Below are 17,230 nucleotides of genomic sequence, written 5' to 3'. Positions count from 1 at the left end.
AAATCTGTTCCAAGCACAACCCTGTATGTGGCTCCTCCTCTCAATGTTTTCTTGGAAGAGCTCCTTTTACCTATTTTTGCAGAAATGCTCCTTCCACTCTCAGGAGTGAGTAAAAGGGCCTCCCAGGCTTCACCTGGCTGAGGAGGATAAAACTGCTACAAGGGCCTTGACGGCGGGGCTTGGCGCTGCCTTTGTTCACATATTCGACACTTCCACAGAAACAACAAAAAATCACTTTAAGCCTGATACCTTATATCCAGCCTCAGACCGAAGAACTTTATTTTCATTTTCATTTTTTTAAGCTAAAATGTTACTGAAAACAAAATTTTCTCAACTAGCTGCTTCGGAACAATATACTGTATTATGAAGCTCCGTACATTTTAAATGCTTTTGCAATCCTGACAGGACGAAATAAGTCCCCCACTTTTCCCTTTGAATTTTGAAACCGAAACCACCGTCTTCCTTTTCCAGGCTCCCCTGCATCAAGGCCAGGTTGCTGGGCGGAAGGAGCCGCGTGAAAAGTGCACGAGAAGTGAGCGTGGAGAACAGGACCCCGGGACGCCTCGGGCCCAGGGTGGCACCGCCTCAGCGAAGGCTCTTGCTTCTGCCTCGAGGTCCCCCGGGCGGCCTCTGGCCAGGCCAAGCCGAAACAGCGGGAAGAAGGGCTGTACAGCGGGTCCCCATGAAACATGCTACTAGAAAAAGGTGCAACGAGAACCAAGTCCCTGTGCATTCTTAGTCACGACTGTGGGCAGAAGAACCCCTATGATTCCTCCCTTTGGTATTAAATAACAGTTTTTAAAAAGCTTTTTAGAAACAAAGCAAAGACATGGTGGAACTGGAAATGTTAGCCATCCCAGGTTAGCTGTCCACCGAAATAAGTCTCATCCCTAGTCATAAATAAATAATCTCTTTCCTGGTCTGACTTCCACGCCAGGATCAATATCTCTTAACATCTTACTTATTTTATTACTGCTTTTGGTTTTCTGGGACTGATTGAAAGTTGCTCAGAGGAAATCTTTGGTTTTGCTTAAGTGTCCGTGACATTTAATCATGACTTTCCTTGCAGTTTAATTCCAACCAGTCAATCAGTTAATCCACTTCGATTGATTCTGGGCTCTCGGTTATTGGCTTGCACTCATTGGGCATCCGCTGGTGTCGGCTCAGCTGAGTGGCCTGCGTGAAGCTCCTCTCACACCTCTCGCACCTGGTGGAGGCAAGAGAGAAAATTGAGACCAGGGAGCGGGCCTGCAGGGTGATGGGCTTCCTCTCATCCTGCCTAATCAGAACAGACACTCCAAAGTGGCTTCAGATTTTCCCGGCTCAAGAGGTTTAATTGGTGGCTCCTTCCAAGGCCTGGACGCCTGTGATGGGACAAAGCCCGTCTGATGCAGAACAGAGGGATCTGTCAATAGGCAGGGGAGGTGATTTCTCCAGAGAGCCCTGTCCTGCTGCAGCTCTGATCACTGTCAGTTCAAATAGATAAAGAACAAAAAGAGATTTTTAGGAGTGAGCCATCAAAGCAGCAGCTTGTCTGCAGTTTTCTGCTCTGTAACCCCAAAGAGAAATTGATGACAAATAGAATTTCACCTGCTGCTAATTTACAATGGGGAATTCTACTCCCCTCAGCACAGCAGCCCAAGAGCGGTCATCTCGGAATTTGGAAACTGGAGGGAGCAGGACATGAGTCTGCAGTGACCGTGGGGGTGGGGGTGGGGGTGGTGGCTGCATTTGTTGCAAAAGCTGGTTACAGCGTCACAGCCTAACAATTTACGTAACTAGGGGCTTGCGGTAGGGTAGGGGGCTCAGAAAGAGCAGAAATCAATGGATATTTGTGTGGTTGAAGAGGTTCACCTCTCTAGAAAGTACAGTAGAAATAACAGACATTGGGCCATAGCTACGGGCCAGTGTGTCTGATGAGGACAAAACTGGCTTCACAGTTCAACATTATCTCTTCTTCTTAAGTTAAAATAGAAAGAGCAAAAAGATTGTAATCTAGAGACCCTGGGCCCGTCCCTATCTCCCATGTCCCTATCTCCCATGCAGCCCTCACTTACTAGCTCAGCAGGTAGCCAGTCTGCAGAAAACACACACACTCAAAATCTAGTGGTGCCTGCAACTCTTCTGGGGTTGTCATTCCCGGCTGATTGTGTGTGACTGTGTGTGACTGTGTGTGACACACGTGCACACACAGGTGAACTGTGGTAGCAAGCGGGCAGACAGCGGCTGTGTCTGCACTTCCTCGTCTGGGCTGCTGAGGGCACCGGCCTGGCACATGTTAGGGCCCAGCAGCCTCCTCAGCCGCCGCCGAACGTCCTTCCCTTGAGCCACTGAAGGAGAAGATATTCAGGAGGAGCTGCAGGCAACTGTCCCTCTGTTAAACAATGCAACCCCAGGGCGTGGGCCCCTGCACTACACTAAGGCAAAAACCGCTGCGGCAAGTCCCCACTGCCCTGTCACAGGCGAGGAAGCCGCCTGCCCTGGCATCCGCCAGGCATTCCTCTCTTTCTCCTCTCTAGTAAATTACAGAAAGTTCCCTGTCATGGAAATAATGACCTATAAAAATAGGCCGCATCCATGCACCGTGGGGATTCCTACATGTTTGGGCACTGGGAGGCAGCAGTTTGGCTTCGAGCTTGGGTTTTCAGGGCTCCCGCGCCGGCTGAGTGTGTCAGGGAAGAAGTCGTGTTTCTCTGATTGTCTTTCCGGGAATATTTTTAGCAGCCTGTTCCACTGTTAAAAACTGCACTGTGATCTTGACAAATGTATAATGTCAGCTTTAATGTATCAGACCTATCAGCTCAATGGAAATAACTCAGAAGTATTGACCACCTAATGATTTCTGGAGTATTCATTAACGTCCACGGGCAGCTCTTCCCCTCTCCGAGCTCCCGGGGTGCTGATGACACGTTAGCGAACTGCTGATTGTTTATTAGAAAACTGATTAGTTACTGGATTAGTGTGTCAAAATATACTACCTTTCACTGCTTGACAAACTTTCAAATTATTATATTCCTTTTTTTTTTATTTTGAAGTGCTAGGATCAATTTCAAAGACAGCAGAATAGCTGGACCAATTGTGAGGAATGACAGTTTACCTGGGTCACGCCTTTGCATTTCTAGTCTTGTGTCTTAGAATATGAGGAACTCATGAGTGGGAAGTTTAGTGCTTCATATAAGGCAAAAGTGAATGTCCATATGTAATGTTCGAACATCCAGATTGGACAAAGACATTACGAGGAGAGTTACATTGTTCTCAAGTGTTTGCCTAAATGCCTCACAGGTACTTACATGCACGGAACAGTTTGTTGTAATAGTCAGGAACTTTGTCCAGTATATAGGGCACAAGAGATTATTCCTGGAAAATCATCTCTAGTTCCATCTGCCCACCAAGTGTGAATAAAAATACATGCAGATGTGTGGAAATTACCTTCACCTAAATCCTTTCCCCAGAAATTTCCCTTTCTTGAGGGAAGTGGGCTACTAGAAATTATATCTGTGTGGTTTGGGAATTGTAAGAATATAATTTATATATCTGAGGAAGAGAGCTAGATATAAAAACACTTTTTTAAAATAAAGGAAATGCCTCAGTTTTATGTTCATCTTCTTAAACTTTAGGGAAATCTCCACAAAATATTTTTGTGTCGCTTGATGAAACTCATCAGAAGAACAAACTCAATCCAAGTACCTAGGTTCCTGAGGTCAGAGCAAGACTTCACCTGGGTTGGGATTTAATTAACCCTGAATTACAATTCCAGGCAAGTGACTGGGCACAGGCATCTCTGAGCCTAGACTTTACAAAGTGTAACAGAATAAAAGAAGGAGAGAAAGAAGCAGGGACTGAGCCAGGAGGAACGAAACGCTCTTGCACACAGGCCTTCACTGTGTCTTCCCAGCATGGGTGCTCAGTCTCAGCCTTGAAGGGAAGGAGCTCTCAGGAACGCCAAAGTGGAAAGCCTTCCAAATGTTTCAGCAAAGAGAAGGTCCCCAACATTCTGAGAGTCTTAGACTTGATTTCTTTTTAGGTTTGAGATCATTCTTCACTTACTGTGGTGGTTGACTAGATTATATGCACAGGGAGCTTAACAAAACGATGTAAAGTTCTGTTACACAGAAAACCTGCGAAAAGCTTTCTGTGCTTCTACGACACGTCCTAAGATGCTGTTTGAATTGGACCGAACTGCACAGGGCTTCGTAGGCATGATATGCTCAGTGCAGATCGGCTCTTTGGATTTGCTTTGATTTTTGCCTAGATCTTGTGCAAATATTAGATGTCCTCTGGAATCTCCTTTGATTTTTAAATACTGAGCCAAACTTCCTTTTCTTGGAAGGAAAAACATGGTGATAAATTCTGGCGCCGCCCCCCCCTCCCCGCTTCTGACAAAGATGAAGAATCCCTCCTACGAAAGTCCTGGCCCATTCCTGCAGTCTCTCAGGCTCAGACGCCAGGCAGCCGGCAGCCCACACAGAGCCTCCCAGGCAGAGCAGAGAAGCCCACCTGAAAGCTTGAGAGACTGCGTTCAGCAACAGAGAAGGAGAAAGGAGTCTACACTGCAAAGAATAATTTTTTGGATTGCTTCCTTCTTTCCTTCCTTCCTTCCTCCCTCCCTCCCTTCCTTCCTTCCTGTAATAAGGCGCTCAGACATTGCTGTGAAGTGAAATGACGTCTCTTGCTTTTGCTCATTGTCCTCCATGACTTCCAGTATCATAGAACAAACTAAAAGCCAAGACCTTCAATATGATCCCTCTGATTCTTATTTTTCCTGTGTGCTCCTTTACCTTAGAAATTCCAAGTCTACCGCCTAGGTTGGCTGCTGACAGGCCCACCTAGAGCTTGGGGGATGCATTCTTTCAGTGGGATTTCAGCCAAGCAGATTACGAGGCAAAGCCTAGATTGAAACTCCGACCTCTTACTACCAAATTTTCTCCAGCCTGCTTTGAATGGCAATAATCTCGATCTGCCTTCACCAACCTCTTCTCAGCAAAAGATCTTAGAAGTTAAAAAGGGCTTTCCCTTGACATGGCAGGATCAATCTCATGTCACCCCTAAGAATCCGGTGAAGGCTTCCTGAGCTCTGGGCGTGTGGGACAATTTGGGGACTGAGCCATCTGGGGCATCTATTTGGAAGCTGTCCAAGACATACAGTTTAGGGTTTTGCATCTTTATGAGATTCTTCTCCTTCTTTGTAACATTGTTTAAGCCAACACCCATTAGTTGAAGTAGTAAAATTAACTGTTGTGGTGAGACTCATTTTATTGACTAATCTGCAACAAAAGTTTTTTTGAATGTTTGTTTTATAAGCTTGTAAAAGGAGATCGTCATAATATTTACAAATGTCCCTGGGATGGATATCCATGAGCTATGGTTGGAAGATTCCCAAAATTCCCTTGGGACAGATCAATTCTGAAAGACCTGGTTGTATATACTAAAGAATTTAACTTTCCATTTTCTAGAAGATGTTTAAATCTTGCACTTTAAAATAAGCATACACTCAGCTCTCCCCTGGGAATATATATCTGATAAATTAAAAAAAACTGTAGCATGTGGCTATCTTGATAAGAGTAGGAGCAGAAGGAACTAAAACATGCACGTTGAATCTAGTCCAACAACCCTGGTTGTTTCCTTATTTTTTTTTTCCCAGATGAAATTAGGTATGGTCACAAAAAAACACTTTTGAAAGGAAAAAATGTAATCACTAAAGCCCTGATGAATTAAAATTAAGTTAAAGTGGCATCTCTATTGGAAACATGCCAAAAACAGGATGTTAAAGAAAAAAAATTGGGTGAAGTCAACGAGGTTACACATAAGTAACACCTTAACATTAATAGAAATCTATTTCCCATTTTGACCCTGAAACCTCTTCAATTAATTACTAAAATCTATTTACACAGCAACAAGATAAAAATCAATCTGATTCCTGGCACCGTATCCAGCTGGCTGCCCTTTCTAATGTAAGGGGCCAGACAGATCCTCAACCCTCCTGAACCTCTGCTTTTGAAAAGCTCTCTTGCTCAGAGGCAGGGCACTGTGCCATGGTCACCTTCCACCTCCAGAGCAGTGGTGAGCTCCCAGGGGTCAGGCCTGAGGGCGATGACAAAGTCCACCAGGCAGGACACAGACACTGGTGACAGGGAACTCCTAGGACCGTGGTACCCCAGCTGGTCCTTAGGGTGGATGAGGACAAGGTGCCCTCTCTGGGCTATTGCAGCCTCCAGGGGCACAGCCTGGTTGGTGAGTGCAGACGCAATTTTAGACCCCACGCTACCCCCACAGCCAGATGCCTTTATGCAGTGAACAAGCTGTGCCTATGTACACAGGCAGAAATTATCACTATTTTGATTATAAATATCATAAGTTAAACCATGATGGAGAATAGTAAAGAATGATGAATACAGGTAACTAACCCCTGGGGAAGCGAGGGAAGAGGGTGGCCTTTTCTGAGCTCCTCCCTTCACTGCCAGACACAGAGGCAGGCAAGACCAGACCGCAGGACTCTGCCACCGCGGCGGGGCCAGAGGGAAGCCCTGGGCAGTGAGACTCTCGGAAGACTTCTTGGCTGAGACTGAGCATGGGAATCAGTCTCCTATAGCCTGAATCATTTCTTCTCTTGCTTGATCTTGTCCTATAGAAGGTAAAAAAGGCCATACTTCTATGCTCTTTTAATTTTCCTTCTCAAACAGGGAAAGCCAGGATGGCAAATGAGTGAAGGGAGATTTACGAGGATTGAACAGAAAAGAGTTCATCACGCAGACGGTAAAAACTGCTCTGAGACCACCGACCAGTCATGCATGCTGGTTCACACTCCCAAGCCTTTCCATATGCTGTTTGGACTGCCAGAAATACCCTTTCCCCTGGTATGTCTGGAAAACTACTACTCATCCTTCAAAACATATCTTAAACATCATCTCCCCCAGTTAGCATTGATTAATCCATTTCTGTGCTACTCTGACACCTTGTATGTACATGTCTTATTGTTGTACTTTTCAGCCTGTAATGCTTATTAATTGGGCTTCCCCTTAGACTATGAGATCTTCAAAGATGGGGCAGGGGAGGAGGAGCTAAGTCTCATTCTCACTTGTATCTCTTGTACCTAGTGCCTAATACAAAAGTAGGTGCTCAGTAAGTTACTGAATGAATGAACACATACATAATTGGATGAGTAAATGAATGAACAAATGAACAGATGAATGAATAGGCCACCTTGCATGATTCCGATGTCCACTGTTTTGATGACTGCGCTGAATGTAGAAACACATCCTCTCGCTCAGATGTCCTTACCTTGCCAAAGCCCTCAGAATTCAGTTCCACCTCTTTCCACATTCCCTGAATTCTCAAAAAGTCGATGTCCCTGTGTTTGGTTTTGTTTTTCTTTTTTCCCCAACATGGTAAATCTGATGTCCAAAGTATGTGCTGAAAAGTCACAAGCTGGCTGCTATAATAGGTTCAAACTAACACATAGGCAAAAGAAGGAAATGGTTCCCCAGAATCCCAAAGTGTTTAAAGGTCTCCAAGAGGGGATTACTCAGATGTCCTAAACTTGTGGCCACTTTTATTATGATGGTACTTGGGCTTGCTGGTGGCCAAAAGAGCTCTGTGTGGCTCCTAGATAACATTCTAGAAGCACAGATCTTCAGGAACTGGAAAGAATATCAAAATTATTTACTCCTATCTCTTTATTTTAATAATGAGAAAATAGACCCAGAAAATTCATCTCATGTCCAAGGTTGTGAGACTTGAGCCAGGACCAGTATATAGGTTTCCTGATGTCATTTTCCAAATGTCAGCCACTAAACAAGGAGACCCTTTTGCAGCCTGCACATTGAGCTTCTAAGCAGCCTTCTCCACCACCTGGCTGAGCCAGGCAGCGCTGTGCCGACGCACCTGCCGGCTCTCGGGCAAGGCCGAGAGAAGGAGAGGGTGGAGGGCTGGCCACTACTTACTTGAAGGGCTTTTCTCCAGTGTGGGTTCGGATGTGGTTGTTGAGGGTGGTGGCCCCGGCAAAGGCACGACCACAGTAGCCGCACTTGAAAGGCCGGTCACTGGAGTGAGTGACCACGTGGTTCCTCAGTTCTGAAGGTTGGGAAAAGGACTGGGAGCAGTGACCGCATTGGTAGGGTCTGAAACAAATAAAGAGACTGCCTGGTCATTATTTCCTACGTTGGTCAGTGGAAGTCAGAATCATGACAAGGGGCCAGAACTTCTTGGTGACATTTTCTCAGTTTTTAAGACAGAGCATAGGGCTTTGGCCACTGGGTTCCCACTACTTTCCTTGTTGCCATAGGAACAAAATTTACAGAGCTGCTGAGACATGCCAGTTCCCAAAAGAATATTCCTTTCTAGCATTAATCACGCTGCTTCGGGAACCCCTGCTTTCCTGTTTTTCTCTCCCCCCAGGCAAATATTAGTGTACTTTCATGAGCGCTGACAAGCACAGACTTGATTAAGCAGAATGTTACAAGAAAAAATATATAATTGTCTCTTACACTTCCATGGCCCCTTTAACTTTTCAAAGTGCTTCAAAATCAATTATCTAGCTTAATCTTCACAATAATCCTCTGGGACAGGGAAAGCAGTTGTTATTATCTCTGTCAGTTCAGAAAACTGAGGATAAACTGTCCTCACAGGACATAAGCTCTTAATGTCAAGGTCATTCCAGGGTGTCTGGACCTCATTCTAAGTACCAGGTAAGCCAGCAGGCAAGTGAGCAAGTTACACATATATTCTATAAATACTAAACTTAAACTGCCTTAGAGTCTGTAGCACAACCACTGGCTTTGCACAGATGAACACAGATGTGCACCCAGATGTGTCTCTTTGTAAAAGAAATCCTGACTTCCACTTACTATTCCTCCTCCAGATATTTATCCACTGGGTCTTTTTCTTGAATCTCAGCTCTCTAGTTTAATCTAGTAGCACGGAATGATTTACAGCGGCACAGAAATGACGGGATGTCACTATGCTTGCAGAAGGATGACTGTGATGCAAAAGCAAATGGAAGGAAGTTGTGACAAATACCTGATAATTAGCAAGATTATCAGAGCACATTCTTTCCAGCTCATGAGAAGTAAATCAATTTTTGATTTTCATAAAATAGATTAAAATTCTGTCTTCCCTACAGAAGTTCTTCTGCTTACTTAAGCAGAATCTGGTGAGTGATATAAAACCTGGGGAGTTTTCCCTATTCGAAGCTATTTCATATCATTCCTTGACAGGGCTCTAATTTGTTTATCAAAAATTTTGTTCAGACAATTACTAATCTGTCATGAGGGATATTAACAGCATCCACTAAACCCTGGTTTGTGGGCCAGACGTTTTTGGCATTTAGAAACCAATGGTGAAAACGGACTGAACTGCTCAACCTTTAACAAATGTATAAGCTCCAATAACCAGAAACCAAAATGAAGGGCCAGGAGACAACAGTGGCCGAGCGTGTACAACAATTCAATTAAGTGCAAAATAAAGTGTACCCTCTCATTTGTCAAGTGAACTGCTTAATTGCGGCTATTTGCCTCACTGAACACAAATACTATTATTTTACCAGGCTTCAGTACACTGAGTTCTGATTGTAGAATTTTTTAGCTTGATTAATAGTCCAGGATTGGTCAATAACTCAATACTATACAATTTTAATTACTTACATTTAGAAATCTATCTAACTGCTCTCAAACAAGTTTCAAAGAAATACATAAAAGTCTCTGGTAAGGAGTTTATCAATCTTGACAAATTACACATGCATTTTATTACAATTATAAAATAACACTTTTAAGCCATTAAAATTATATGTAGATGAAAATGTCCTTTTGCCAAATATGTTCTTTGTAGTAAACATTAACCTTAAAGCATTCTTCAAAAAATAATTCTCTCAGGGGTGAGTTTTTAAACATGTTACTGAAGATTATAAACAAAATAATCTATTAATATATGCTATATCCACTGACAATCGATTTTTCTAATAGTGAAGGGACCATTAACATTTATTAGCCTCTGGTTATCTATTTTTAATAGCTATCACAATAAACAATAAGCCACTAAATAAAACCAATTAATCTTTTCTTTTTTTTTCTAACTCTGCTGTCAAAAGTTGGGGAGATTTATTTCTTACAGTCAGAAGTCAATCCATCCTTTTTATGTTAGTAGTCACAGTGGCAAAGATTTATGCACAGAAGAGCAGAAATGACCACAGAGAGGCTTATGTTGAACTCTTATAACAAGGTAAAACCAAAGAAAGGAAAATAGGATTCTAAAACATCATCATCATCTCTGCCCAGCATCAGCCTGGGAGGCATGTGCTAGGAACCCAGTGACCTACATGGCACAGTTTTTAAAACTTTGCAGAATTCAGCTTGACTGAATGGAAGGGCCTGGAACAGGAGACATAAGAGAGGTGAGTCCTACTTCAGCCCCTGACCCCGATCAGCTGTGGGACTCAGACAAGCCACTCAGCTTCCCTGACCTCTGTTTTCTCATCTATCAGATAAGGAGGATGGCATGAACAAGATACTCGCTTGCACCTCGTCATGCTTTGTTCCTGCTTTCAGGTCACAGACAAATGTACGTCACCCGAGTATCTGTCTGACACATAGCTTACAAGAGACAGCATCATCAATGTGATTTCAATCTTCCGTCACGTGTACTGGCCAGCGCCCTGTACCTGGAGCTTTCTGTGGTTGTGTGTGTGTGTGTACACGCTCGACAGACTATGGAAAATTTAAACCTATTGGTAAAAAGCTGAGAATTCAGAGCAACAAGAAATTCTAGCACCAAAACGTAGGACCAAACCTTATTTTAGTTAATCTCAACAAGCAAAGTGATATTCCTTCATTCTTAGGTACCTTGAAAAATAAGATCTTAGACCATCTAGTCACATCCGTCTTTGCAGAGGCCAAATTTATGCAGAATTTAGAACTAAACTATGTACCTCACCTGCCACTGTAACAACAGTGTCTCTCTCAGCCTAGAAACGTGTAGAAAGTTAGCCCTCAGCAAGTACAGAAGTTACACAGCAAGTAGACAAGATTTAAATCTTCTTTTCCTGTATTTTCAATATTTCCTTAAAAAACTGATAAAAAGAAATGATCAAAAAGTAATTTTAAAATTGACTGTGTGTCTAGAGTTTCATCTAAGGACAAAGGAAAACCTTCAAGACAGAATTAACTCTTCAAGCCCAGGAGCAGAGCTTAGAAAGCATTATCACCACTTTGGAATCTCAGGCATCACAACTCCTTTTGGAGCAGCCGGCCACAGGAGTTCGGAGTATGTGTGAGTGTTTCATCTGGCGCACTCTAACTCCACACCTCTCGATTTATAGCCGAAGGGCCCTTGGGGCACAGAATTAGTTGTCATTACTCAGCTTTTTGTTCTGACACCCAACATTCCCATTAATATTTCAAGGGGTCTGGCTGAAAAGTAAAAATGTATTAAACTTTTGCATACCATCAATTTCAACTCCAACGTTTCTGCCTCTTTTTGATGCGTCATATCAGAAGGAGCTCATAAGGATCGACCTCCAGGAGTGCTGTTTGGCTTTACTCTTTCCAGGAGCAAAGCTAAACACAGCATGTCACTGCGCAACTGAACGGCAATCCCCTTTCCAAAGCGCTTTCTTCTCCCCAAATCATCACAGACATACAGCATTTCATGCTTCTCAAAGCAAAGGCAATGAGCATACCTCCCAATGGGATGACATCTCACAATCACAAGCATCTCGTGGCTTTTTGCCACTTGAGACCTCTAACAAGCAGCGTTGTCCCGCGATGGAGGTGTCCTGTACCTCAGCTACCCAACACGAGCAGCCACCGGCCACAAATAGCTGTGGAGCACTTGAAATGTGGCTAGAGCACCTGAGAAAGTGAAGTCCTATTTTACTTAATTTTGATTAATTTAATTTTAAAGAGCCTCGTGTGGCTAGTTCCAACACAGAAATGTCTGGCTTCATGGAAAACTAGAAGGTACTCCTTACTGAGCAAGGGAGTTAGGGAAGAACAGACAGACCCGGGGTCGACCGGGTTAGCGTGTATCAGCGCTGGCACGTGTTCCAGCGGAAACAGGCAGAGAGACGACTGTGTGCAGACCCTGGCATGCTCGTCACCGGCAGCCGCTCTGCCAAAGATTACTCCAGTAAAATGTGCAATTCATTTGCTTTGAATCTACAATTGGTTTGGTGTAAACACAGGAAAAGGAGGAAACATTTAAAAAAATTAAGTGTGGTTTGGTTTAAAATTATTAATCCTTCTTTGATTTTTCTCTCGTGGCCTCCAGGATGAAAGCTGTTCAGCTGGGGCCACGTTCTCTCCTTGCTCCGCGTCAGCCAGCCCAAGTTCAAATCTCCCAAGACTTCAAAGGGAGACGACTTAGGTCACTGCTGGCCGTGTGGAGTGAGAAAAGAACTTAGCCCTATGTAAGGAGGAAAATATTTTAGGACAGTGACAAAAGCGCAGGACCAAAGGGCCTGGAGAACATCAGAGCTAGAAAGAAGATAACCTTCACACTTGGGGGTAGGGGGAAGAAACAGCGCAACACAAGGACGCTGCTGCATTCTAAGAAACTACTGTGCTGATGGACTGTCTCCAGGCTCTTCCCACCAAATAGCACCTTCCTAAAGTCACTTTTCCCTCTGGTCTCAACACAGCCCACTGCAAACAATGATACTGAAAACACCCATGTGGACGGACAGTGTGCCCTGGAGGCTGAAGGCAGACCCTCCCTATGTGGCACACTCAAAAAGGAGAAAGGAAAAGAAAAAAGATGCCAAATAAAGATAGGCATTATAAAGACACTTTCTGCAGAAAATAAAAGAGAACGTATTCATCAGAAAATCATCCACTGTGATTGAAGGCTTCGCTGACCCCTTTCTGGAGCCCCCACCCTCGCCCAGGAGTGTTGAGAGTTTCTGCAGCAGAAAAACAGAAGAGAAAAGGGATTCCTAACTCCTCATTCAAAGCAAAAGTGAGTCAAGCTGCCCTGGCCTAAGCCATAAGTTTATGCAAAAACCAAAATGTTAACAAGGTCCCTACATAAAATCTCGGTTGGTCTAGATTCTAACGTTTCTTTCCTTTGAAATCACTCAGAAAAAGTCAGTAACCTGGGAAAAAGGAAGAAGAGATTTTTGGTTTTGTTTGTTTAATAGTAACAGAACAAAATCAAGAAATAACAATTCCGTGGCTCTTGGACCCTCATGGGTGTGTTTTTATCTTCAGTGCTTATTTCTACTTTGAGAGGTCAGACAGAAGTCCTTTCTGTGTTCAACTGAGTAACGCGGTGGTGGAAAACGGAGATGCCGGAGGCCCACGGCATCCACGATCCCGTTCCTTCATATTGGGGCACAGCCTTTTCATGGTACCTCGCATGAAAAAGCTCATGATTATAGCCACAGTCTCTCTGATGAAGGTTCAACTATCTGGGGATTCATGGTCAAATATTCAGCCCATTGAATGAAAAATCTTTTGGACCTCAGATTCAGGGGCCTGTTTCAAATTTGGACCTGGTGGAAACTCCAACCTGTTTAACTTCTGACTTTGTCTTGTATGTCTCCCTTTCTTGCCTCTGGTTCTAGCCAGATTTTTCTATCAAAATATAAGCATTTGAGTTTTTCAAACAAGGGAAATGCTTTCTGACTTTTAAGCTTTTTCACTGTACATGGCTGAATGGGTATACACTGCCAAAGACTAAAAACTAACTGATTTATGGAATCAGTCACTAAAGAGTATATGTATACAGGTTGAACATCACAAATGCAAAAATCAAAAAATCCAAAATCCAAAACTTTTGAGCACCAACATGACACTCAAAGGACATGGCCATTGGAGCATTTCAGATTTCAGGTTTTTGGATTTGACATGCTAAACCCATGAGTCTAATGCAAATATTCCAAAATCTAAAAAAAATCCAAAATGCAAAACACTTCTGGTTCCAAACATTTTAGATAAGGGACACTCAACCTGTAGTCAGCAGTTGTAAGTCTCCGCATAGATAACAAAAAAGATTCCAAATTTAGCAACTACCTTGAACGAATTTGACATTCCACTGTAGTTCTGTATGTTTCTTCCATTTAGCAATTCACCTATGTGGTTAAGAATTATAGAGAATATCTTTTATTTCCAAATTTTCTGGTACAAAGAGAGCATCCTGAGCTCTGGGACAGGAAAGAGTTATTCCAGTCCTACATGCTAAAAGCAAATTATGTATCTAGAATAAAACTAGTGAGCCAAAGTGGCAAGGCATCTCCCTCTATTCCCCTTATCTCCAGTAATCAACCCAGACATGATGGTGTAATTCAAGCGACTCCCCATGGTTACTATGAAACATTGTACTTTATTACTTTGCCTATAAAGGGACTGATTTGTTTTAAATCATAATTTTTAATTTTAACTTATTCATGAATGATGGTGGCCACCTCTCCAGTCTTCACCAACAAAGTGCAGGGAAGGGAGAAGCAGGAACCCACTGCTTGAGGAACTCGATCCCACTCTGGCTGTTTCCCAGACACCAAGCACCCACTGCTTCCCCTCCTCTGGGAATGCCGGCCACGCCGCACCCAGGTGTCTGAGTCAACTAAGCCCACCGGGGTCTAGCACAGGACAGGAGTCTCAGGCCACCTAGATTTTTGCCAATGACTCTAAATTAGCTTGAAACCAGCGCTGATCTAACTAATTTCTCCCGCAAATGTATTTTGTACATGTAAGGGTTCTTTTTAGGTATTTTTCTGATAGTATACATTGATGGATTATAAATCACGACACTATTATTTTACAAGACAGACTTCACAGGGACATACTACACATATATGATTTTCTAAGTTTAACTATGATCAGACAAAACAGTCTGTCTCAGTATCTTTCTGTTTACCATGAAATAGTTTCATTGCTTTATATGACATTCAGCATGAACTCATATCCTCAAAGCTAGGCTTTGAGTTCCAGTATCCAGAAACTTTATTATTTCATTTTACCTGGCACGATTAGTTATTATGACTACAATGAGCCTTTGCAAATAATAGATCTGTAAATCTGAACTCACTCAATTTAAAAAGCAAGTTTATAATGATAAGCTTTTAATACCATCTTTTATATTTAAAAAAACTACTAAAATGCATCGCAAACTTGAAGTAGATATATCTTGAGGTTATATGCATACTTGCAAGGAAGGCAAACTTAAAAAAAAATCCTTTCTGAATGAGGAAAACGTTTTCAAACTTTTGTATCACCTCTACAACCAACAGTACTAAGATGTGTAGAAGTTTGCTGATAGTTTTACCAAAGGGGCTCTCCTATTAAAAATAAAAGATTGTGAAGACACAGATGCCTTACGAGCCCTAACGTAAATGTTTCAACATTAATTAATTACAGCAGTGCTTGATGCTAAGCAAGTGGTTTCTAGAAAAGCACAAATAAAAATGTATACACATGTAAATGTGCACATGTACCCTATAACTGATGATTATTATCTTAGAAAATATCTGTCCCCCGTCCACCACAACTGCATCTTCCCTGCACTTGCTTGAGTTTTCTAGGCACACTGTTGTATCCTGCAGATCTGGGAGGGAAGAACTGGGTGTATATTATTAGGCAAGAAAAGCCAAATGGCTTGCTTAAGGTTAGGAAGTGGCAAAATTAAAAGAAGAATTCTAGAGTCTTGCTTTTAAGTCTCTTATCCTAGTTTCAAAAATTATTTTCTGCTTTTATATTCAAAGTGCATTTTAATGGTCTTCTTAGATATTTTGGTTTTAATCAAGTTTTCATAGGACATGAAGGAGAGATAAAATACCAGCAATGCTTTCTTATTGAATTAATTTGATTTTTGTCTTTTGCGCTCCCGGCTATCAAGACTGTCAGATAAACCAGTTTTGATTCATAAATAATAGTTCCATTATATCTACTGTGCCACTCGTCAGAGTACCTGAAATTTTAATTCACTTGTTCAGCTAAATTTCATCCTCAGTTCATGGCCATAAAATTCTTTATTGACAAACTTTCAAACCAACTTTGACTCTGAGGTATCTAGTCAACATTTTTCTTCTGTGTGGATATTAGTTTATTGAATAAGTGGCATCTGTTTTCCTCCACATCACTAGCAGAGTAGGTATTTCCTTTTGACAGCTTTGCAGGATTTATAGGTTTGCATGCTCTGAAGAAAAATAGTACTAAGCAAAAAATTCCAATTCATTACCTCTTAGTACTTAATTAAGTTCATACCCACTGCACACTGGAGGTGAACCCTGAAATGACTGCGACAGCAGCACAGCAGCCAGCTATATTATCTTTGGAAGACAGAGAGGATTCTAATTATCCTGACCTCATTTTTCTATCTATGATATTCACAAATGTTCCTTCCATTTTGCTCCCTTTTAGACTGAGACAGAATTGTCTGGAAAGCAAGTGCAGACTCCTCTCGGCAGCCACCAGCCTGTCTGTGCAGCCCCTAGAAGCAATACAGTCAAGCAGTGGCCTAACATTACTCTCCGACCTTCCAGAACGCAGACGCCTCTTACACGGCAGGGCTTGCCCCGCGCAGGCGATCGGCAGCTGGCAGGAAGGCAGGCAGTGGGTCTCACTAGGCAAACACACCGTGAGCAGCGAGAGTCGGGGTTACCTGTCGGGGTTCTGCGTGCACACGTGCATCTGTAGGAGGATCCGCTGGGTGAAAGTCTTAAAGCACTGCCCACATTTCCAGAGATGCCAGTCACTGAACTCCGAGTGGAGCTGGCTCGTGGAAGTCGGGCTGGCAAGGACTCGCTGGTTTTTCACGTTGATTTGATTAAATCCTGACTCCATGGGCCCAGACTTATCCAGGAGAGCGAAGTTCCTGCTGCACGGGGTCTGCGGGAACACCACCGAGCGCTGCTGGGTGGCCGGGCCAAGTTTGCTGCTCTTGTTGAAGGGCTGCAGGGCGTCCTGTCTGCACATGGCTTCCATTACCGTCGAAGGGACGTTTACTAGGAGAATAGCAACAGTTTAGAAGGTCACTTTTACTAGCTCTTAAAATAAGCACAACACGTACTTTTAAAAAGTCCTGTAAATCAACATTTTAAAATTTTGTTTTTCTGGACTCAGAATTAAGATCATAGCAAACAATTCGATTTGAGGGGGAAGGCACTCTTATTACAGACTGATAACTCATCCAATGTCTATTTATCAAGCAACTACTATTATATATGCTCAGGACTGTTCTTACATGGTCTTTGCCCTCACGGGTTTCACTTATGACTTGACACATACAAGACTCCGTAATGAGG

At 42.9% G+C, this 17,230-nt stretch overlaps 1 protein-coding gene across 1 annotated transcript in view; it reads right to left on the bottom strand.

The window, feature by feature from the left end:
- Positions 1 to 255: 255 nt before the first annotated feature.
- The window catches only part of PRDM6 (PR/SET domain 6), a 96,509-nt gene continuing 79,534 nt past the window's right edge, over positions 256 to 17,230 (bottom strand). The window contains exons 5-7 of the mRNA XM_045566278.1: positions 16,588 to 16,930; positions 7,941 to 8,117; positions 256 to 1,207 (exon numbers count right to left, since the gene is read on the bottom strand). Of these exons, the coding sequence (XP_045422234.1) occupies positions 1,093 to 1,207; positions 7,941 to 8,117; positions 16,588 to 16,930 (635 nt within the window). The 3' untranslated portion in view covers positions 256 to 1,092. The remainder of the gene's footprint in view (positions 1,208 to 7,940; positions 8,118 to 16,587; positions 16,931 to 17,230) is intronic.

The sequence above is a fragment of the Lemur catta genome, chromosome 12 (genome assembly GCF_020740605.2).
Source record: "Lemur catta isolate mLemCat1 chromosome 12, mLemCat1.pri, whole genome shotgun sequence".
Taxonomy (NCBI): Eukaryota; Metazoa; Chordata; class Mammalia; order Primates; family Lemuridae; genus Lemur; species Lemur catta.
The sequence above is the reverse complement of the archived record's forward strand: the minus strand, read 5'-3'. Positions and strand labels throughout refer to the sequence as shown.